At 45.3% G+C, this 24,046-nt stretch overlaps 2 protein-coding genes across 5 annotated transcripts; one reads left to right on the top strand and one right to left on the bottom strand.

The window, feature by feature from the left end:
- Nucleotides 1-684: 684 nt before the first annotated feature.
- Nucleotides 685-5,386, bottom strand: dld (deltaD). The gene is made up of 11 exons (XM_036546884.1): nt 5,333-5,386; nt 4,886-5,182; nt 4,377-4,437; nt 3,979-4,236; nt 3,282-3,342; nt 2,828-2,958; nt 2,420-2,589; nt 2,050-2,266; nt 1,115-1,936; nt 899-1,005; nt 685-753 (listed from the first exon to the last, which is right to left on the bottom strand). The coding sequence occupies exons 1-11, from the start codon at nt 5,384-5,386 to the stop codon at nt 748-750; spliced, it is 2,184 nt and encodes a 727-aa protein (XP_036402777.1). The 3' UTR covers nt 685-747.
- Nucleotides 5,387-8,450: 3,064 nt separating this feature from the next.
- fam120b (family with sequence similarity 120B) lies at nt 8,451-23,191 on the top strand. Of its 4 annotated transcripts, none has more exons than XM_036546913.1 (11): nt 8,451-8,529; nt 12,060-13,128; nt 13,426-13,606; nt 13,867-13,962; nt 14,316-14,488; nt 14,991-15,083; nt 18,323-18,529; nt 19,018-19,120; nt 21,430-21,558; nt 22,156-22,216; nt 23,051-23,191. In XM_036546913.1, the coding sequence occupies exons 2-11, from the start codon at nt 12,133-12,135 to the stop codon at nt 23,103-23,105; spliced, it is 2,094 nt and encodes a 697-aa protein (XP_036402806.1). In that variant the 5' UTR covers nt 8,451-8,529; nt 12,060-12,132; the 3' UTR covers nt 23,106-23,191. The 4 variants fall into 4 exon arrangements, with proteins under 4 accessions (XP_036402806.1, XP_036402804.1, XP_036402805.1 ...); XM_036546911.1 differs by lacking the exon at nt 8,451-8,529 and adding an exon at nt 10,941-11,040; XM_036546912.1 differs by lacking the exon at nt 8,451-8,529 and adding an exon at nt 11,167-11,244.
- The last annotated feature ends 855 nt before the right edge of the window (nt 23,192-24,046 follow it).

Here is a 24,046-nt window from a genome sequence, read left to right as displayed (position 1 = left end):
ACAAATGAAATAAATCAACTTGAATAATTAATATTATTTATTTGGAAAAATATTTTGATGATTTCCTTAATTACCAAAAGCATAATAAAACCATGTCATTAAAGTCTGTACAATTTAAATACATTTACGCTTAAAAACAATGTCATATTAACCCCAAGTGCCTTTATACACATCTGCAAAACAAAATAAAAAAAAAAACTTAAATTATATAAAAAATCGACTCAATAAAAATACATCAATTCACAAACCGAAGGAGCACAAATAAAAATTAAATTATACAACAATACCACTTTTAAAAAACAACAGTATCTGGAGAGATGTTTTTGAAGGCAGTGTTTGTCTCAGGAGCGGTCCCACTGCAGCCTGTGCAGAAATCTCAGTCACAGTGATCCACTCGAGTCTGCTTGCGTTAAATACATTTTTCTTCCTCTTCTTCTTCTTCTTCAAAGCAACTGTCCTTAGTGCAATGAGGGAACTGTCCTCATAGGCAGTGCAATAAGGTCAATTTTACGTGCGTTCCTGGGAAACAACGTGGCGAGAACGGGCCAGTATGGCCCAACTACCAGGTCCTGCGGTACCTCAGCGTTCTGGAGTGGAGATCCAGCTCACTCTGAACGGCAGCTTGAAGGCCTCAGTCCCCACAGCAGCGAAGTCACGAGAGGGAAACCCTTCCCTCTGGTTTGAGCAGCATTTAGACGGAGTAAAACCTCCAGAAAACCAGGGGAGCGGCAGCTCCGCTTGCGGCCCTTACACCTGCGGGAGAAAGAGGGAAAGAGCGCTTTTAGTCCCTGACGGAAGACCTGGGGTGATGTGAATTGGGGAAACTGGTTACCCCGGTCACTACACTAAGATGCTGAAAGAGTGGCCAGCACAGCCATGTGGGTAGATCTCAACTCACCTCAGTTGCAATTATACATTCGTCTTTCTCTTCGGATATGACGTAAACGGACTGGTACTTGGTATCCTTGCACGTCGATTCTGGACGTTTCTTTTCTGAGGCATCACTGCAGGGAGAGAAAGAAAAACAAGGCATTGAGTATCCAGTAACTGTGGACTCCCTACACTCGAGTCACCTGCAAATGGGTTCAAACACTCTGAGATTATGGAAAGAAAGCGTACCTCTTTGAACGTTTTCTTTGTTTCTCTTCTGGCTCGCAGTCGAGAGCTTCACACTTCGCCTGGCTCCTGTCCTGGGCATCCCTCACAGGCTCCTCGTGCTTCAGCTCATGCACCAGATTGTAATCCAGAGACGGATAGCGACTCTTGTAGCCATTCTTTTCCCCTCCGCCGTTGTCACTGGTGAAGTCCACCTTCTTGTTGGTGTTCTTGATCTGGGCGGCGCCGATGACGCTGACGGACAGGTCCTTCTCACGCTGGCAGTTGTTGGTCAGGTTGTTCATGGTCTCGCTCTCGCCTGGCGCGTCGGCCTGCTGGTCCCGGCGGCGCTGCACCTTCACGCGCAGGTAGACCACCAACACAGCCCCGCCCATCAGCAGCAGCAGCACCAGGATGATGCCGGCGCATGCCGCGGTCCAGGGGAACCCGCTGCTGCTGCCGTCGTCGGCGCCCTCTGAGTACCTCCGGTTGGGGTTGTGCACGACGGGCTGGCCCTTGGGGTGCTCCGGCAGCAGGAACTGGCAGTTGAGGCCACCATAGCCCGGGACGCAGGCGCAGACATAGCGGGAACCCCTCTCGTGGCAGGTGGCGCCGTTGTGGCACGGGTTGTGCTCGCACTTGGTGATGGGCGCGCTGCAGTTCTTGCCCACGTACCCCGGCGGGCAGGTGCAGGTGTAGTCGTTGATTCCGTCCTGGCAGGTGCCGCCGTTCTGGCAGGGGTAGGCGGCGCACTCGTCGATGTTGTCATCGCAGTGAATCCCGGCAAAGCCCTCCGGACACTGGCACAGGTAAGAGTTTACGAGGTCCAAACACTGGGCACCTGCAGTGGAGATGAGACATTTTATAACCTGTCCTCTCTTCAGACACTCCTCAGACAATCACTTTTGACAATTGAGGGAAGAGCTGGAAAGAAAGTGGTTTGGCCATGCTTACCGTTGGAGCAGGGACTGGAGCTGCAGTGATCAATCTTCTTCTCACAGTTGAAGCCGGCGTAGCCCGTGGGGCACTGGCAGTAGTAGCCACCCTCTGGGTTATCAGCACAGCGGCCACCATTGAAGCAAGGGCCGTCAGCACAGGTCATAGCACTCAGCTCACAGTTGTTGCCGTAGAAACCAGGGGGGCAGGTGCAGTGATAGGTGTTCTCCAGATCCTGTCAGAGCACAGGCTAAATTTAGCAAACCAAACATTTGGCAATGCACGGGAAACAGTCTACAATGGGTTAGTGCTGATTGCTAATGAGGCTAGCTCAGATCCAGCTAAAGATAATGTCATCGCTGTGACTGTAGTTGGGGAAGGTACTCACAGTGCAGCTTCCTCCATTCCTGCAGGGGTTGTCAGAGCACTCATTCACCTCGATCTCACAGCTGGCCCCGGTGAAGCCGGGTCTGCAAGAGCAGGTGTAGCTGCCCTGACCAGTGTTGGTACAGGTGGCTCCATTCATGCAGGGCTTGTGGTGCGTGCAGTAATTCAGATCTGGAAGAGAGTAACGCCACATGTGGATGAGACTTCTGTAAGGCAATGCGCTGCAACTGGTCTCTCAACAAGGAAACCAAGCTGCTGGAACAACCTCAACACTACCACATTAACACAAACACAGGGCGGCTTGATAATTTAATACAAACTATGAAGCTGTAATCAAAAAGCCGGCCAGAGACAAAACTTCTGAAGCTTTTGACATTGTTTTGCAGACTTGGTGGGAAGCTGAACTCACCTTGATTGCAGAAGAGGCCGCCCCATCCCTCCTGACAGTTACACTGCCAGGGCTGCTGGCAGGTGCCGTGCAGGCATCCGGGGTAACGGATGCAGTCGTCACAGTAACGGCCGCTGAATCCCACTCTGCATCTGTCAGGCAAACACACACCACAGGTTAGGGATGCAGCACATTTTCCCCCAAATTAGATTTGTTGACTCCTTATATGGCTTTTTTTTTTTTGCTTGTGTTGTACTCTGCCTCACTTGTAAGTCACTTTGGATAAAAGTGTCTGCCAAATGAATCTAAATGTAAATGAAATGTTTGTCAGCATGTTTTCTACAAACATATGGGGACGTGCCCTCACAAAAACGTACAACTGAAATCATTTCAACATTTTTTCTTCAATAACTAAGGCCATCAGACACAGAGTCATCACTATATCCAGAGCCCACTGAACTGGTGCCAAACTTACTTGCATTCCCCAGGCTTGTCACAATAGCCATGTTCCTCATCACAGCCAGGAAGACAGATTGCTGCAAGCAGACAAACATCCACATAAGAACCATGGGAACACAGATCACTTCAGCATATGTTCTCTTGTTTATGTTTGCTTTCAGCCCGGCCTTATCAGAAAATCCCGACTAATTTATTTCAAAGAGCTGGTGGCCCTATTAGCTGTTTCTCCTCATCACCAGGGAAGACCTTTTTGCTTAACACAGTTGCACACGGACAAAAGAGGCCCACACAAAAGACCCTTTTTCTCCACTCTGGGGGTCAAAAGTCCCCTCTTTCATTCCGGGCGCACAGCTCCTCCCCTCAGTGTTCGCGAGTCCGTGCCGATAAGAGTGGACAGCTGGCGTGCATGGTGCCAGCGCGGGACAGCTGCACCATTGTCTGCTCGCACTCAGCAGCTGCCCGCTCCGAACAATACCTCACCCCACTAAACCAATCAGTGCTGCGCGCACTCCCAAATAGCCAATCAGCCGTTGCATTTAATCTATGGCACGCGTGTGATAATCCGAAAACTTTTGTAATTTGGATTGGGGGGTGGGGTTTCAAAGCAACTTTTCTCTACACTTCGGATTGTTTACTTGTTTTGATCGTTTACCCAAGGCATTTTCAGAGTAAAAAAAAAAGAAATATTTTTATTTATAACTGCTTGGACTTACGTTCTGTGCAATATTGTCCTTTCCATCCAGAATTGCAGACAATCTCGCCGCGCTCTCCGCACGTGAAGTGTCCGAAAGCATCATCTCTGGGACGGCAAAACACAGAGCAGCCGTCGCCGTAGTAGTGCTCGTCACATACAAATCGGTAGGCGTATTTGAGTTCCGTTCTTCCACCGGTTTGAAGGTCCTGTGACCACTCTTCCCCCACAGCAAGGTGCCTCTGCGTGGTCACGCGACTGATCAGTCTTTCAGGGTTCTCTAAAATTAATAAATACATCGAAAATTGAGTATGATCATTACGGGAGACATATTTCAACTTAAAACGTAATCAAATTTAGTTTTGGTTCTGTATGTGAGAGCGAAATGCTCGTGGAGTTTTTCGCAACTGTTGTGCCCACCTGTTGATAGATCGTCGGTAGCGTCGGTATGCAGCGCTTCAATTATCAGAGAGAAGGTCCCCTGTTAACACAGAGAAAGGGATGAATACACGATGCAGTGAGGAAACAGGAAACACGCAAAACAGATTTTCCTCAAGCATAGACAAGGCTGACCCGCTCTATACCGCTATGATTGGCGTTTTATCATGTGAGGCAGTATGATTTAATAACGGTCCGTTATTGTTAGCCTTGGAGCTTAATTTTTCTAGATTCACACTGAAACACGGCTGTAAAATGAAACGTTTCGGAATTTCACGCAGACCCGACAATTACAGCGACTCAGAGGACGTGAAGTTTCCCACACTGATAATATTTGTTAAAAACATTCAAATTAGACTCTGGTCAAACGTGTTAATGTACCGATGTGCTCTTCTAAGCTTCAAGAAGAAGTCATTTCTACTTGCGAAAAATTCTAAAATGTGTTTATCGTGTGATAACAGGTCAAAGAGCTGCAATACAGACGTACTCACCGGCCATGTGAAACCGAAAGAGAATTTGATTGGGTTGGAAAATGAGTTGTCCGATGTTTCAGGAATCATAAAGGAGTTGGAGCCGAGAACAGGGGTCACCGCGCCGCCGTAAGTACAAGGCGGCTCTGGGGACACATTGGCTTGATAATGCTTCAGGCAGATCCTAAAAAACGTTTTGCATTCGCACTGCTGAAACCCAGACGCCGTCCCTCCTCGGCAGCAGTTAACGTTGCCCATCACTCCTTTCTTGTTGAGAAATTCTTGCAATTTAAGCTCGAAAACTCCAGAGCAGTAACCCTGTGGAGAAAGGCACACGTTAGTCACAGGTCCTGTGAATACTTCACTTTTCAAAGCAGCGTATTAGACAACATATTCTAAATACAGTGTGTTGCTGTCTACAGAACGTGTTTACAGGCTGCATTTAAAAATTACACTGGGGATACTTACCTGGGATATCACGACACAAAGGATGACAGCCATCATAAGTGACTTGCGTCCCATTTTGGTTCAAATCTTCAATAAATAGTACAGATGTTGTAGCCTGGGCAGATGAACTACGTCCCAGCTCAACTATCGAAGGCTTTTCCTCACTAGAGTCCCCCCCTCGCTCGGACCCCTCCTTCAATGAGAGTAAACTTCAGAGGTTCGTCTTCTGCGGCATGAAACTCTTCACTGAACTCAAAGCGGCTTCGTTAGTTTCTCGCATCGGCCATGCAGTTTTTTTTTTCTCTTTGAAAATCAGCAAGAAAACGTAATCCCCCAACAGAGAACGAACGAAGCAAGATCCCAAAATATGGGAATGAGCTCGAAATTCCTTGGCAGGACGATAATTCCAATAGTGAAATTAAATGTTGCAGTTCAACACCGTTTCTGACTCGTAGGTGCAAAGAGTCGACCCAGTTGTGAAAGTTGCTCGTTTGTTATTTTCCCCGTTGGTTTGTTACCAGCGAAATGGTGCTGATCCAAAATACCCCCTCCACTACTTCCTTACTCGTTCCTCCTTCAATGTAAAACTATGCGTGTGTCTAATGATCTCGTCCGCCCGCCGCCGGTTATATACAGGCTGCTCCTGGTGGGGTAATGAGATGCAAATGAGCTACCCCCCTATCTGGCTCGAGCTGTCACAAAGGGACACTTTTGAAAACCCTCCTCTCTAAAGATGCCAAATGGCCACTGAGCTGTAAAATGTGCAACCCTTCCTCATGGCACAAAACAGAACACTCTCATTTACACTCCAGCAAATCTTTAACCGTAAGAATCCTTTCCGTCCTTTCATTGATGCAAAATCTCAAATTGCGACACGCTCCACGTTTGAGGTTCGAGCTAAATCGTTTTACCTGTACGGTATCACACTGTTTGAATTTATCAAACTTAACTTTGATATAAGGAAACAAACGGAATCGGAATTCACTTTCTTTTAGCTTTCATGCTTGGATGATAACTTTTTTTTGTCACACAATATTTCGCAGCAGCTATAATTTCCTTATTTACCAGCTGTAGTGTCTGTTTATCAAAACAGATACATCAGTTTGGGATATGTTTATCAAAATATGCGTATGCCAAAAATGTGTATACAGTGAAGCGAACTTTTCAGGTTTGTGTTACAGGATAGATATTGATGTCTCCCTCACCTGTGCAATGTGTGGCTCATCCTGCAAAAAATTGGCACAATTTCGTAAACATACACGGGCCAGCTCTTATTTTGTCCCGATGTTTATCATCATAATATGGCACATATTTAGTTCCTCTTTATAGTGGGTACAACTTTATCAGTTTAAAAAAACGCTCTGTGTGTTCAGGGGTGGAGACGTTTTAGAGCCATGTAAAGGTTTTGTTAAATTTGTGTAAGTATTGAGTTTCCCCTCTTACACTCTTAAGCTGTGTAGTAAAAAAATGGGCTGGTGTGTGTCGTTCGCGTGGCTGTCATTAAGGAACTTTGTTATTGTAAGGGAAGAATAAGTTTGTTCTCTGTGCTCTCAGCTGTATGGTAATTCACACAGCACCTGCTCTCGCCACAATATAACAGGGAGAAAGAGCTCCCCTCGGCGCGCGCTCCCGGCCCTACAACAATGTCCAACTAAAAAAAGTGGCCCTTCCAGCCAAAAAAAAAAAAAAAAAAATGCACCAACCGTCATCTCATTATTTCAACCATCAAACACAAGCTCATTTGTTTTTCGCTTTCCCCTTTTTTCCTTTCTAAAGTTTGTAATGCATATTTTAGCTTTCTTTTTCCACCATGCCCCAAGCGACATCAAACTTTAAGCGTGATTATTCAAGGTAGTTCGAATTACAGTTTTAATTTTGATCGGAAGTCTGTGTGTGTGTGTGTGTGTAGGGGGAGGGGCGATCTTAATTAGGACGTTAATTGAAACGAGATTTAGATTTTTGGAGAGGGGGCAGCCTTTCATTTTTCAGAAGTCCCATCACAAAGCCACAGAAATTCCTTCACTTTCTGTAGGTATTCTAGGGCTGGTGAAAAAAAAAAATCTCATTCGGTGTCATAGAATTTTGTTGATTGAGCGTGCACGTAATGTAAGCACTTCATGCCATTGCTAACAACAGATGGAGTAACAGTATTATTAATACCCTGCTCGCAAATAGGTAGGCTTCCAGCAGTTGCGCACTCTGTCTTGAAGTGATGCGTAACAAACTTAAATTAGCTGAACACCTTTGTAACATGACAATCTACTGAATTTCGTGGTGTAGCGTAGATATTTCCGAAGGAAGTACATGTCATTTTAGCCCGACACGTGACAATTCTCATGTTCCATGGTGCTATTTGGGTTATGATATCCATAACCCCTCTACCTGTATAGCGATAGGTGCGGAGTGGTGTTGTGAACTTGTGGAACCATGTTGCAATCGAGTCTTTTACAGAAAGTTGCACGCGCTTGAGTGTATGTTACTGAAGCCCATCAGGCGTTTATTAAACTGACGTGGCACGCATTGTTCCATTACTGTAGCAAAGCGTAACTGAAAGGCATGGTTAAAATCAGAGACATTCTAATACGAGCAGATACTCGGCTCCTGCGTTCCTTCCGTTCTCTGTTTATCTGCTCCATATATAGAAAGTCTGTGGTTAAAACCCCTCAGAATCCTGCCCAGTACACTTATTCTTTTCAAACTCTGTCTGTCTTGGTTAAATCAAGCAGAAAGCGCTTTTTTCTAACTCTCTCTCTTTCAGAAACTGGACTATGGGGAGACTGTTTAACTTAAGTGTTTCTATAGGGGACTGTTGTAGTTTAACTCCTGCCCACCAGTAGCTGCAATGAACAAAGAAGGGACTCGAGGTCTGACTATTCATCTTTTCTTTGCGCTTTAATTTTCATTGATTTTGAATACAAGGGGGAGCTCTTGGGGATTCAATCTGAAGGGCACGACACGCCTTTAGACGCGGCCAGCCCCTGGCCAGCCATCTGCTCCCGACCAAATGGCGTTTTTTCCCACTTCCAACTGCATGTCTCCACTGTGTCTCTTACATACTGCACAGTCTTCATCCAAATTGGACTCGAAGCATGTTAAAGAAACTGTAACGGTATGGCCCTCGCCATATGGTGAGGAAGGCCAGGAGTGGGAACCCGTGCATGGCATGCATCACAGGAAAACGATATTATCAACAATGTAATTACAGTATTACTTTCCAGGTACGTTACCGCTGGAATTCTTCCGCTCGCGAACGAGATTAAAACACTGGACTAAGCGGCACGTGTTTATCGACTGTTCGGGAAAATGCTTTAATATGAACAACTTCCTTTAATATTAAATTAAGATGAACAAGCAATTAAGAAGAAATGTTAGTTATGTCTACGTTGTGTGACAGTAATTTACGCCTGTGGTATGACTTAATATTGCATCTGACTCGTTTTAAACTATTCAGTTACTCCGGTGTTGAGCAAATAAACATATATTCGCTGGCATGAGCTGAGAGAGGGGCGGGGAGAGGGATTCCTTCAGGATGCTGTATCGAGTTTAGTGCAGAAGAATGACGCACTTTTCCCTACGCCAAAAGTAAACTACGAAGAGGAGAGAGCGGTGTTTTGCAGCAATCATGTAAGATGTTGCAGAGGCATGCGCTGATTACAATAATAAAAGGTCTGTCGCGTGGCTTGCCTGTGCACATATACAGCAGATGATGGATAAGGAGCAGCAATCTCTCCTTTCGAGAAAAAAAAAAAAACAATCGCAAATCATCTGCTCCCATCCTACCCCCTTTCTCATTTCAATGATAAAGCCCGGGTGTTTACCTGAGACCCTGGGACCAGGCGAGCTTTTCTTTGTCTCCAGATCAGATTACTACGGCCAGCTGCTCCGAAGAGCAAGGGACCAATCTGAAAGTGGCCGTATTCCTGTTCTGTCTGTTGCTGGGGTCACGCGGGGAGAAGTTTGGGGGGATGATGTGGGTAGGAGCGTGTATGGGTGCTTGGGTGGGGGAGGGCGGACACCGGGTTACTTTAGAATGCTTTTGCAGAGTTGAGGACAGTCGCGTGCCGATGTTTTCCAAAGAACATCTGCCTCTTTTCCCCAGGCGGTTTAGGATGTGTGATTGCACATAGACAGACACAAGCCGTGCGGGGGGTGGGGTAGACAATGGCATGCATGTCTTCAAACCAACAGATTGCCTGCGACATCAGGCCCAAGTCTAGGAAGATGGAGAAACCGTTGAATTGTACTCCATCGTATTTGGTGACACGCGTAGTTACGCGTTGAAAAACAAACGTCGCATGAATTTCCCATAAAATTTTAATTGTTGTCTCAAAACTGAATGTTACTTAACATATGCGTTTTAATATATTGATTAGATTAATGCATTAGCTGATTTATTTAATGACAAGTAGCTACATGCGGTAGAAACTATTTGCTTCATTTAATGTATTGTGAGCATTTACACATTGCAATGTTGGTCAACAACTGTAAACAAATATGTGCATGTTATTTCTTTTTACGATTTTCGTTGTTGGTTGTAGGTCTAAAACTATTTTTTCCAAGTTACATGTGCCTACACAAGTTTCGTATAATGTAACATACCGACTAATATCATATACTTACGGAACTGAAATTTATGCCTATAGGTTTACGTTTTGCTCCCGATTCACACGACTTGGTCATTTGAAACCTCCTGGTAGGCCTATTTATTGTAACATGCCTTTAGTTTGCCATTCAACGGGACTACCCAATTTATGAGTATTGCAGTGGGGGATTTACACGGGGCGGTACCCCCTTTAGAATCGCTCTGCTTCTCTCTTTAAGCATCTGGCGTGAGATGAACAGATGTAGGCACCCGCGGTGACAGCCCGCATATGGTCTGTCCTATTCACACCGCGCCGCACACTGCCACAGCTGACGGGATTAGTGTTCACACAGTGACCGCACGTATTCGCCCTAATACTCAGGGGACGCGTGCCTTGTTATTTCACATCTTATGTGAAAACATCTGACCACCTGACATCTAGGCCTACCTGTTAACTTTCTTTTCGTGTTAAATAAAATAATATCAGCTGTATTTCTGTATCGTACATTGAGGTAATTCACTTCCACTGTTTAAAATACCATGTTCAGGTTGATGGAAACATTAGATAAACTTTCTTTTGGCCTATCCGGAGTTGGGAATATGCGAGTAACGAGAAAATATTAGTAGGCTATGCTATATTTACAATTTATAGCCTGTTTGGGGTTTGTCTTTTCTTTTAAAAGTTCATACTTCGCATCACAAATCGCTGGTGAATGAGGGCAATAAAGGCATCGTATAAAAGCAGAGAATAGTTATTACAGACTAATAATAATATGCAATGTAATGCAACGTAAAATAACGACTTAAAACAACTGGACAATTGAATATGGTCTCACGATTTATAAATGGGAAATTCGAACGCGAAATAAATAGTGAAAGGTTACGCTTAAAGTCGTCATTATTATTATTATTATAATTATTATTATGAAAGAAGTTAAAGTTACAAGTGGTGGATGAAACCCACGCTTTGAGCACGCAGCGACAGGAAACCTTTAGCACGATGCACGCTGCACTGTGACGCAGCACGGACAAACCGGAAACGGATGCTGCATGAGGAAAAAGCAGTGGGTAACTTTCGGGCTTGGAAGGAGTAAGGATTTCCTATGCAGACATGTTTAGACAGACGCAGCCCCGTTCTTTTGCTTTGGTAAGTTAGGTGATTGCTCAGGAAGTGTCCCTTGAGCTAGTTAAGGTGACTGCAGCAAACGACGGAAATGGGAATAAAAATGAAATACGGTTTCCATATAATAATGCTTTCGCTCTCTCTAATAACCTAACGTATAGTGTAGCAACTGTACTATAGTGGTCTTTGTTTTGTTTGAATGCGTGGACGACAACAGTGCAAAACATAGTCAGTAATGTTTCAAAGAAACAAAACAGTTTTGGCATTAAATTACGCACACAGCTGGTCCCTTAACAGCCCTCCATATTCCAGACTCGGGAACAAAGTACACCACATCGTGACATCGTAGTGCTCAACACAGAGGCGTCGTTGCAAAGGTGCCCTTCTCAGTTTACACACTCATAAGACGGTTTGAATGTCGGTTAAATGTCTTCTCATACAATGTCGTACCAGTGAGTGAACTACATTGTCACTGTTGATGGATGGACGCAGGTCTGAACACCCACCTTTTCACCGCAACTCGGTTCCACCTCAATCTCCACCCCCTAACACCTGCTACTTCTGTTACTTGCTGTTTGTTTTACGTGTATTATCGCATGTTATGTGATATTATGTGATTATTATCTGTTATGGATTCTTCGATCTAGTGATGTATGGTAATGTGTAGCTTCCCTTAGTTTCATGGCTGTCTAGTCAGGTTGCACAAGTTGACTTGTCATAGGGCTTGAATGGTGTTATGCTCACACTCGCTGGGAGTGTTGTTAGCCTGATCCAACACTGTTGCACATTCAACCTGAATGGATGCTCTTCTGTTCTTTTGTGCTGGAATTCGCTCTGCAGAAGAGCATCTGCTAAATGAATTTAATGTAATGGCTGTGATATTGTATGAATCTTATGGTGAACACACAAGGATAGCTGTAATGACTGATAGAAGACAGAAAGTAAAAAAAAAAAAAAAAACATTGAAGCAACAACCCAAAATATGTCCAGGAATTTTAATTTTCACGTGATCTTTCCATCTCTCTCTGCCCTTGTACTTGTAGCACATGGAGGCATGCAGGTAGCCACAGAGGGTAAACACCAGCACTTACTGCTCTGTGTTCAACTGGCTCAACGATGGGAGTGAAGGGCCTGCAGCACTTTGTGGAGAACCTGCCTGGTGCCTGCATCCAGGTGGACCTGAGGGAAATGGCAAAGCAGCACCAGAGGGCACACCCTGGCAGCGTCCCCCTGCTAGTCGTGGACGGGATGGCGTGTTTAAGGTCCTGGTATCGCTGCCAGGCCTGGGTGCAGGGCGGCCAGTGGAGGGAGTACCTGCACTACCTGGAGGAGTTTGTGGCAGCGTTCTCACAGGCGGGCATCCGGCTGGTGTTCTTCTTTGACGGGGTGGTGGAGGAGGGCAAGCGGAGAGAGTGGGTTAAACGCAGGCTGAGGGTGAACGGGGAGATTGCCCGTGTCTTCAAGCACATAAAGGCCCAGGGGCGGCAGCCAGGCAGGGAGCTGTTCTGTCTGCCCTCAGGACTCGCCACCTTCTCCATGTTCGCCCTCAAGTCCCTGGGGCAGGAGACCTGGAACTCAGTGCGAGAAGCAGACTACGAGATCGCCAGCTACGCCCTCCGTCACAACTGCATGGGCATCCTGGGCCAGGACTCTGACTTTCTGATTTTTGACACCGTCCCCTACCTGTCTGTCAGCAAACTGCGGCTAGACAAGATGGTCACTCTGCTGTTCTCCAGAGAGAAGCTGTGCCACACCTTAAATCTTCACAAGAGCCACCTCCCGCTCCTTGCTTGCCTCCTGGGTAATGATGTGGTCCCTGAGCACCAGCTCCAGAGACTGCACCATGACTGTGTGGCTGAGTATCGATGGAAATTCTCTTCAGCCGCCATGCAGAGTGACAAGGTGTTTGCTGTGGCAGAGTACATCAGGAGTAGAGCAGAGTCCGCAGGTGTGGCCCTGTCTTCATCGTCAGATGTAGACCAGGCTCTGCTGGAGAACGGAGTGCAGAGCTATCTGCTTCCAGGTCAAAGTTCTCCTTGGATGAAGTGTGAACTCCGTCCCTCTGATTCAGTGTGGGAGATGGAAAGGTATTCCAGTCCTGATATATTACAGGTAAAGCAAAAACAGACATGAGCGCTGTGTGATTAAATTGAAGATTTTAAGTGATTTGTTGTGAAAATTCTAAAAATGCTTGTGCAATCGGTTGTAGCAACATGAAATTGCTTTCACAGTTGGAATTTGTCTTAAAATCAAAAGTCGATTTTGCTTCAAGAACTGATAAAACAGAATGCATGTGCCAATGACAAAGAAATTAACTGTCCATTTGAAGATGATTTTCACATACACAGACGTGATTAAACCATGCAAAAGCACATTTGCAATTATCATTGTGATTTCTCTCTCTCACAGGCAGCTAAAGATAAGCACGTGAGAGTAGAGTGTTTCATGGTTTACAATGTTCTGCATGATGGTGTGGTGGAGTGCAGTAATACACTAGAGGATGAAACGGACACAGAACTCCCCCCTCAAGCCTTAATGTATCGCCCAGCTAGAGAACGCATCTATGGCATTCTGTTACCAACACAACCAGGTGAGCTCCTGTCAGTGAAATAAAAGTACATGTAGCTTGTTCCATTAACTTATTACATCTGTTCTGTCCTTAAGGAGTTAGCTACACGTTGAACATCTTCTTTAACTGTTTTTATGGACTTACCTTTTCCATTTTTATGGACTTACCTTTGCCTTTGCCTTTACCTTTACCTTTACCTTTGCCTTTGCCATTTTCCATTGGTTACTGATATGTGGCTGTTTTGAGGCCTGTGTGTGTCTGACACGTGCCCCTCTGTACAGAGTGCTCTGGTCCTGCAGTGAGGGAGTGGTTTGTCTACCCTGGAAACCTGCTTCAGGAGCCAGACTTGGTGCTTCCTGTGCTGTTGGATAAACCAGGTAAAACACTGAATCTTTCACCTCAAGGGATTGCTGTAATACTCCAAAGAATCATTTGAATTGCAAAACTAAAAATTTGGATTTTCCTGTATATGTGCAGTCATGGTATAGCCAGTCACTTAAATTCTAAAATACAGAGCTTTATCTTTCATTTTAAAACGGTAGTATCTCTAGTCAGATAACTAAAATCTTAAACCACAAACTCAATCACTCACTGTTATGTTTTGATACTACAATAGGAATGTGATTAAAGCGAAAACAAAATTTTTGACGTTTTTCACCTCTTGGATTGTCAGTTCATTGTCAATGAATTCTTTTATTCAATGGATTCTTTTATATGTGTTCATTTCCAGAAGGAAATCCAAATTTAAAGGATCTGTGGTTTGGGAGTAACCCAGAAGTGAGCAGTCTTCGTGCGTCCACCTTTTTTGCCGTCTTTGGCTTGCAGGAGTTTACAGTGAAGCTGCAGCAACTGGACACACCCTTGATGGCTGTGGTTTGTCTTGTCATTTACATCACACTGCAGGTAACCAGTAAAACCTTGTTTTGTTTCAGCTAACCCCTAACAGCTAATCTCCATGCTGATAATAATATCAAGAAATCTTTTCAGATTTATTCTCAGTCTGTGTAGTTGATTCGTTTGTGATGTATGCCAAGGGCCTTGTATGGTGAGGTAAAGAAGTCAGGTGTAAGGCAGTCTAAGAGGTCTGCTCTTTATGTGATCAAATAGAAAAATAAAGAAGCATAAAAGGGAGAAGGGGGGGGCTCAGCTTCTGATGACATGAAGCTGTAGGTCATGTTTAGTGTAATAAGTGTTTGCACTTCATTGCATGGTTTACATAGCCAGGCTATCTGTGTTTGGTGCTGTCATAACACAATTTCGAATGGTTTTGTACCTCTGTGACAATCTGAAATGTTCATGTATTATTCATGATTTTTTTGAATGGTGCAAAGTTTGTGTTCTATACAGGGCGTTGTTCTCTCTGAATAGAAGCTGAAAGTCTTTTTCGTTGTCGTCTGTTCCTCAGGACAGTCACCTTTCCGTGGAGGACGTAGATGCATATCTCAGCCAGGCTGTATGTGTTAGGAGCAAATCTCACACAGAACTCCTCTGTCTCAGAGTAAGTTCCCATCACCTATCTCTTCATATTTGTTTGTCTGTTTTTATTGGCTACTGCTACACCCATCTTCTCTTTCACCCTGGCAAATAAAGCCTTTTGGTCTGTTGCATGTAGATATAATCTTGTCATGTTATGTGGTGGGGAATCTGTAGTGTTTACTGTTTTGTGTATTGAAACTGATTGAATCCCTCATGAAAAACACCTTTTGCAAAGTTTACGATTGATGTAACTGTACAACTGCAGATATCAGTGGTTAAAATCAGACTGAGTAAACTCAAAGGCAAACCAGGTGCTTGAAGAGGGAGCTGTGCATTTGTTTTACTTTGTTGGGAGTTAAATGTCTGCTTACAGTCCCGTTTGAGAGATTTTGAAAAGATCAAAAGAGACACAAGCGCACTACAGCAGCTGGGTACAGTGGGCCAGGCTGAGCCCTGTGGCCTGGGTTCTGAATCAGCCATGTTATCTGTTGATAACGACCGGCAGCCCAAAGTGGTGGAGCAAATTACCTTCATTCTGTTATGGATCAGGGTGGATTTGGTCAGCTAGGGCTCTCTCATCACTCCACTCTCTCTGCACCCCAAACTTGTTTGGGCGCCTGTGAATTACATGAGAGATTGCATGAGAAAGGCTCGCCTATCCTGTGAACAGCTGTCAGCTTTCTGGTGCACTGTGGGACTTGTGTGAAAAATAGTTGGGTTTGTGTGGAAAGTATCAGAATATTTTGTTTGCCTTCAGCTGCTGTCATGCATAAGTCCAGAGGTTGCTGTGATGAGAGGAACATAATTGGGTGTGAGGGGGGCAAAAAGCAAAAAAGTAATGGTGGGCACTGTTATGCCCTGTGGTTTTAAATACAGAGTATCTCAACATGGCACTGTAAATCCAATGTTTTTAAGCAGTAACTTCAGCAAACTGCTCTTTGTTCACGGAGACATGTATAACCCTGGATGATGTGCACCCTCTGATTGAAAACATAACCTATTGGCTAGCAAAAACACTTGAACAAAATTGTGGCTTTTACATTATCAAGGAAGCATTCAGACTGTAAACACTGACGGCAGGGGCAGTTTAGAAAAAAAGCTAAACTTGAGCAACAATGAGAATAAGAATGGAAAAAAATGATCGACAGATTTGCATTTTAAAGCGGCCTATCATTGTGGACACTTTTCCTGCATTTTAATTTTAATACGGCTTGTTCAGGCCAACAGCGAGGAGACCCGCACAAGGGAGGCAGTCGTTTCTTTCCAAAATAGCAAGTCCCAAAGAGAAATGGTTTATTGTTTCACATTTGGTGAACAGAGAAACCGGGGGGTAATTCTGGGCTCGTTGCGACATTCCTCCCTCCGCCGTTCTAATTGTGGTCTGAACCTGAAGTCAACGTTCTTGCGACGGGCTCCAGGCGGTCCTGGTGTTCACCACACGCCTATTTCGGCTCTGGCCCTAATTTTAGCCCACGCTGCCTCTGCTCTCTGGGACCCGGCTGCTGAGGGCAGCGTGTGGCTTTCCTGTGTGCGGGGTGATAGCGTCCTCATGGCTGAGATAATCACTGATACCGGGGCAGATGAGAGACGGCGTTCTGATTTACTGCGTCTGGAACGTCTGCCAGTCCTCTCGTGGTAAGGGCGAATCCCCCCGGTGTACTGAGGCCATCGGTTTGGGAGCATCTCTCGTACATGTTGGGCTAAATCAGGCTGAGGAAGCACACTAGAGGCCAACCGGGGGGGGGGAACCAGGTCGACCAACCCCCATTCAGGGTTGAGCTGTCTGAAACTGCCTAAAAAACTTCCAGTGCAAATCCATAATGTTAAATCTGTCTGATAAAGGCTGTAGTCAGTTTGCTGTCACTATACCCCTCTCAAACTCTCACATCACTCTTCTACTCTCAGACCCTTTGGTAAATGTGTGTCTTTGGTAAGTGTGTATTTATGTATATTTGTGTATGTCTGTGTTTGGTAAGTGGATGTCTTTGGTAAGTGTGTGTTTATATATGTTTGTTGGCTAAGTGTATTTATGTATGGCTGTGTATTTGGTAAGTGTGGTTGTTTGGTAAGAGCGTGTTTGCACATGACTGTGTTTGGTAAGTGTGTGTCTGTATGTGTGTGTTTGGTAAGTGTGTATTTGTATATGTTTATGTTTGGTGGGTGTGTTTTTGTGTATGTCTGCATTTGGTAAGTGGATGTCTTTGGTAAGTGTCTGTTTATATATGTTTGTTTGCTAAGTGCATTTATGCATGGCTTTGTGTAACAGTGTATTTGCATATGAGTGTGTTTGGTAAGTGTGTGTTTTTATATGTATGTCTTTGGTAGGTGTGTTTTTGTATTTGTGTGTGTTTGGGAAATATATGCCTTTGATGAGTGTGTGTTTGTATGTGAGTGTGTTTGCTAAGTGTGAATTTGTATGTGTGTGTGTGTCTGTGTTTTGGTAAGTGTGTGTTTTACTTGCTTACTGAGTGGACAGTAGCAGCAGGTGATGAAACGGTGTAGAAAAGTGAGTAGAGCATGGGGTTCGAGTGTGGTGGCTGCAAGAATATCACAAAACGAAACCATCGCAGTGACGCCTCCACAGTGACACCCCCTAGAGTGACACGGTCACATCTGCCGAAATTTCCTGAGGGTGTGCGCAGGGGTGGAGACAGATGGCAGGGGGCTCTCCCAGGGGGCCTGATTACGCCCATCTGCTCTGGGGCGCTCCCACAGTGAGGGAATCCTCTCTGAACCAGGCCCGGGATGCTCCTGCATTCCCCATCATCTGATTGGCTGCTGTCTGTTTTGGACTGACCAGAATGTAGGGGGGGTGGGCTAGAGCCACCATGAGCAGTTCAGAAAGAGGAACATCACATGCCTCTTACCTTCACATTGCAAACAGACCCTATCCGAAGGTCTGCTTTGCAGTGGACCTATACGGGAACCTGAGAGTCGGAAAGTGGTCTCCCCAGGGAGTCCGGAGTCTCAAAGAAATACTTAAATACATTTGTTTGTCCATGACAAATCTGAACAGCTTCAAAATTGGACTTTGTGTGAGACTGTTAGCTGTGTCTGAGTGTGCAGCAGGTGGTAGGCCCATCTTTTCAGCTGTGTGCAGCCAGGGCCCAGTCACCTGGCGTCCCTGACTGAACATCTGTGCAGTGGAACGGGAACAGAATGGCTATACAGCCTGTCTTCCCCCCTCCATATGCTCGCTCATGCACACACACCCACACACACATGCTCACGCACTCATACGCACTGCCGCTCCACCTGCAGGTCCCTCGCGTGGACTCCAGGGCCGTTCAGCTGGGCTCCCTCTTCGTGCGCGGTTTGACCGTTCTCATCGCAGCCAGCAGTGCCTGCGGCTTCCCCTTCCGCTTGGACGACCTCATGCCCTGGAGGACGTTTGACGGGCTGCTGTTCCACTCCAAGTACCTGCAGGCGCACAGCGGCACCCCTGCAGAAGAGCTGCTGGAGGGAAACGTGAGTGTGGGCTGGGGGGCGGCGGCTTTTCTCTCACTGTGTAGCGAAGGGCGAGAGCAGTCACCCCACCCGGCCTCGAACCCGGGTCTACGGGGTACCAAGCATACGACTTTGACCGCGACGCCAAAGAACCAGGCTCGTTGGTATGGCAGTCAGAGCGCATACTCAACCGTAGTGACGGCACTGCGTCACACACTGATTCACATTTCTCTACCTCTCTCCAGGAGTCGTTACATTATATTACATTATTGTCATTTAGCAGACGCTTTTATCCAGGTCAAATGACATATTCCTACATGTTATCCATTGATACAGCTGGATATGTGGGCTAAGTACCTTGCCCAAGGGTACAACGCCAGTGCCCTGGCAGGAAACTGATCCAGCAACCAATCGGTTTCAAGCCCTGCTCCTTACCACCACAGGGCACTACTGCCCTGAAAGAAAGTATTTTCAGGGCAGAGTCCTGAAAGAAAAGCTCTTATCCCCAGGCGTCCTGGATCGCGCTGTTCCAGAACCTGAAGGAGCTGGTCCTGGAGGTCTGTAAGAAGCAGGGCAAAACCATACCGAGTGCACCGCGGGGAGGACTGGCAGGTGAGAGCGCTAACGCCCTGCTTCCAATAGCGCGCCGCGGCATGCAGGTGATTCCAGGCAGAGAGGCTGCTGGGAAGACCCTCTCGGTTTAGCGCTGCTGCGTTTCTGCCTGCGAGCAGAGGACCAACACCCCGGGAGGAGTCACTGTGTAGGGAAGTGAGATCACAGAAACGCCCTGCCAGCTGTCCGTCAGTAAAACACCAGCAGCATCTTAGGAATAATAATAATAGTAATAATAAAAATGTATTTATACAGCACCTCTCATTCAAGTAATTTTTAGCCCAAAGTGCTTCTTGGAAAAATAGAAACATGATATGGTAAAAACAATTCCCAAGCAAACAAAAAACAGGAAAATAAAATGTAAAAATACTCACAAAATCATTGTAAATGTAAACATGGAGGACTGGGAGGCGTTTCCTCGCCTTCCCACTTCACTGAAACTCTGCCTCCGCATACACGCACGCTGCACTACAGCACACATCAATGTGCGGATTGCCATAGATTCGCAAGGGGAAACGGGAAACAGTTGTGTCTGTGGCGGTTGTGTTGTGGAAAGCAGATCAAACATGAAACAGTGCTCCGTTTTTTCAGCTCGCATTGAAGGGCGGCTAGCCAGTCATAGGATGAATAAGGACATTAGAATCTCCTTTCCAAAACACCACCCTGCAAATACAGACTAAAAATGTATTAGATTTGTGAAATTACCCCAGGTCTCAGTGCAAAACATGAATTGTTAACAAGAGGGGCAGAAAAGGATTGTGGGTTCTGCACAGTCACTCACTGCTAGGTGTCCTGCATTGACCTGTACCAAATTCCCAGTGTTTGGATGATTCCAGGACATTTTTACACATTAAATTCTTTGTTGTTTGAGTTCCATGATGTCCCACCCACAGTTGTGGGAGTGGCATAACATATAGACAGTTGTTGCTCTCTGTCAGTATTTTATCATTAGTTGTTGTAAGTCTGTATCTTATGATTAGCAGTTGTTTGTATTTTATCGTAAGTAGTTTTCTGTATGTTATGACCGGCTAGTGACTGTAATACAGGATGTTTCTTGTGAAACTCTGGCTGCCCTTAGTGGAAGAACACCAGCCTGCAAAATACTAGCCATCTGATCGTCAGGACTGGGTTCTTAAGTGTACCAGCGGCAGATAATTTGGGATATCCAGGGTGCTTTGTCATAACGAGAATAATTCTGGGTTTCTTTTTATAGGACGTGGCCTATATTAAGTAACATAACAAGACAGTAAAATTATAACTTGGGGCTGTTACAAACTCTTTTTTTCCCTCCTCTCTCAACTGCCATCCAGCGTCTTTGTGGTTCTTCAGTCAGAATAAAAAAGTGCTTCTAAATTATATCCATCTGTCTTTTCCCCTGCTTTTCTGCTACACATGGAGTGCATTTCACATTTCGTTTTTTTTAAGCTTAGGTTTCACTCCTCTTAATATTTTATTTATTTGTCTGCTTTGTGTTATCAGGTTTAAGACATGATTTATGATTTCAGTGTCTGCCATAGTACAGTAGGTTTTTTTTCCTGAATATGTAATTGTAACAGTAAAATTACACTGCTATGTTATGATTTGGAATCTCATCAGGTTCCAGTGGAAAACAAACCAGGCTGATGTAAAAGTAGGTAAATGCAATCTGCAGAAAAAGAGCTGTTTTGGTGCTGGAAGTGTTGCTTGGTGGTGAATGGAGAGAGGATGCCTAAGGAGTCGTCATGGTGCGCTGCCTAGAACTCATATTAAAGGACCATTTTGGAAAATTAGTTCACTACACCAGATTAGTAGGCATGCTAAACAAATTCCAAATGAGGTGGTTGTTTGTAAATTTGATTTCACAGTGGTTTGAAACCTAAGTAAAGCAAACGGTTTCTACGTGAGGGTGGTGTTTTTATGCGTTTCCGTGTGACGTGGCCTTTCTGTGTGTAATTCTGCGAAGGTGGTGTGCGTAAGGATCATTAGCATTTATTTGTCTTTACATCGATAGTGTTTCCCTTTGTTTTCTTCTCCATTGAGCATTTTAAGTGTATTATGAATTACATGTGCTGCAGATGAAATATGACTCTCCCCCTACACTGAAGGCACATTAGGCATATAAAAAGGTATGTCTTTAATTTATGTCTAGGCCTCAACTAGTAATCATTCCTCCGATGCTGTGGGGAGATAGTGGTGGCGCTTTGGGGTGTGGAGAATTGCATGGTTGGCGTTTCTGGTGATTCTTCATGTTTCTGCTGCATGTGAATATTTATACTGAGAGCCTGGACTGTATAATTAAAACTGCATTTAAATGTTTTAAATGGCTTCAGGGAAACCAATGGGTGGTGGAGACGATCCGGCAAAGGGAAGACCCCAGCACTTCAAAGCTCCAGAGCAGTCTTTTCCTCTGCCCCAGCACTACAGACCCCAGAACAGTACTCCCAGAGCTGACATGCAAGGTACCGTCCCAGTTTTCCCTGTTGTAGAGATGGTACTGTCCAGCTCTGGCTGTTGTAATGTGATTGTGCGGCCCCAATATGGCTGCTGTACTAAGATGGTACATTCCTAATTTGGCTGCTGTACCAGATGGTAAAGTCCCAGTTTGCCTGCTGTACTGTGATGCTACAGTCCCAGTTTCAAGATTTCTTTAGCCACCAATTGATATTAAACAGGTGAGCATCCAGGCATTCAAGCGTGGGAAGACATGCTGTGTTTAACTGCCGTGTACATTTATATGTGTTACTGGCTGTGACAAACAGCCTCACATAGCTGGCTAGTATAATCCTAAAAATGATCTGCTGCCAAGGGATGGGAAATGGAAAAACAAAGCTTTGCGTGCCTGCCTGTACTTTCATAGGCATTTCCGTACAATTTGCAAATACAGTAGTCATGTATGTTTATTCACTCAGTGACCACAGTAATAATTTATCATTTCTATACAATGTTTTTGATGGCATAATAATTGTTTATGAACCATAGTTGTTTATGGAAAAAAAGGGGTTTTACAGTCTTAAACAAGGGTAGTCACTTTCTTGGTTCTGCGTTGTCCCCCGCAGAACGTGGCTACAGGCCGAGGTCAAGGCATCCTGGCAGACGGCATCTTCGCCTGGCTCCTCGGTATGTTTCACCCATTTAAACAGTTATTACATTTAGACGGCTTGGATTTTACTTGATGAAATCAGAATAAATGGCACGCACACTTACACTAATGCATTGTGATTCCGTACCAGAATCGGGCATCTCATATGAGTTTGGGCGGGTCCATGGGCTGGTCTGTGGGGATATTGACAGGTTCCTGTCCCAGTAGTGTTGATATCAGCAAGTGACAAGGCAGAAATCACACCAAGGCTTTCTCTAAATAGTCAGCCATATCTCGCTGATTATTTTTCCACACCTCTGAAGAATTAATGACAAACTTTTGGCAACTTGATAATACCATCTGTGGATGTGCCTTGATTGTAATGTAAGTAATTATAAACACAGAAGCGAGTGTCATTCGCTCACTCATAAATAATCACAACCTTGTCTGCAAATGGTTGTCACCTAGATTTGGGTCAGCATTGCTCTAAACTGTGGTATTTCTGTTCAAATTAGCAGTCACTGGGCCCCAGATTGGCTCAATTGGCAAAATTATCATCTTGAGTACAGTCAGAGGCAGACAGCCCGGGTTCAATCCTTGCCTTTTCATCTGCCAACAATGACCAGGATTCCACAGCAGGGGAACAAACTGGCTTCATTCTGCAGGGTATAGTAGTTGGCAGGACGGCTGGGTCTTCCTCGTCTCACTGCTCTCAGACACGCTGCAGTTCGTCAGGCTTCTGCATGTTGCTCTCATGATGATGGTGGAGCAGTGCCTACCTTGTAGTTTGAGAAACAGCCATTTTGTTCACTTCTGCTGGGTGATTGAAACTCTGTTTTCCTCGACCTTCTGTGTTGTTTTTTTCTTTTCAGGTGGCCCCAGTATCAAAGCCCTCAGCCCCACTGGCATGGACACACAGATCAGTGATGTCACAGGCCTGGCATCACCAGGAGCCAAACGTGAACGTGCGTGGTGAAAGTGTAGTCTGTCTCACTGAACTCCTGCTGTAGAACTCGACTGCTTCTGGGGAGCCTTGTCAAAGGGGTGGGCTGGCCTATCTGCGGCAGGATTATCTCTGGCCATTTGAACAAGGCCATTGTAAGGCTCTGGAACACAAGTTTACAGCCTAACCCTGTTGTTCCGTGCTGTTGAAGTTCATGGAGAGCGTACCAAGCAAAACTTTCTGTTCGGTCACGCAAGCTGGCGGATTTCTTTTTTGGTTGACTCCGGCTTTACGTTGGGGGAAATGTGACACTGTAGATATGATAAGGGTCACACTCTGCAAAGACAGAGCAAACAGACCGGAATACCACAGGTGGAGGAGAAGCAGAGGGATCAGGTTTGCTTTCACCTGGACAATCCCCAAGTAGGCGCTGACATACCCAAATAAGAAGGGACACTTTTTCTCCCCTTCCAGGACTGTTTCAGGAGGATGGTGTGCTTGAGAGTGCTACTGATGTTACCCCAAATTTGTACCCCTGTTTCCAGCCCGAGCCCTGTGATCTCACACAACAACGAGAGACATCTCATGTTTACTTCCAACCTTGTTAAAATAAAGACAGTATTTATACATTAGAACTGCATGTATTCTCTTGTTGCAATATGTAAGAATGCCTGCCAATACCATGCTGTACTATAATTGAATGCTTCAGAGTCATGTTTTCAGACACTTGGAGAGGACAGAGGAATGAAGCAGTAACAACAACAAAAAAAAAACATAGAAACTTAAGTCTATGAGGCCAGCAGCACTCCCCTCAAATGAGCTGTTGAACACATGAATTATGTCCTCCTGAACTCTGCCCCCAGAGTTGGGTGTGAGGTGCAGTCAGCCCCGCCCCCCCAGCACATGGAGAGCACCTGCTGGAAGC

The sequence above is a fragment of the Megalops cyprinoides genome, chromosome 15 (genome assembly GCF_013368585.1).
Source record: "Megalops cyprinoides isolate fMegCyp1 chromosome 15, fMegCyp1.pri, whole genome shotgun sequence".
NCBI lineage: Eukaryota > Metazoa > Chordata > Actinopteri > Elopiformes > Megalopidae > Megalops > Megalops cyprinoides.
Note: the sequence above shows the minus strand (reverse complement) of the source record. Positions and strands in the feature narration are given on the sequence as shown.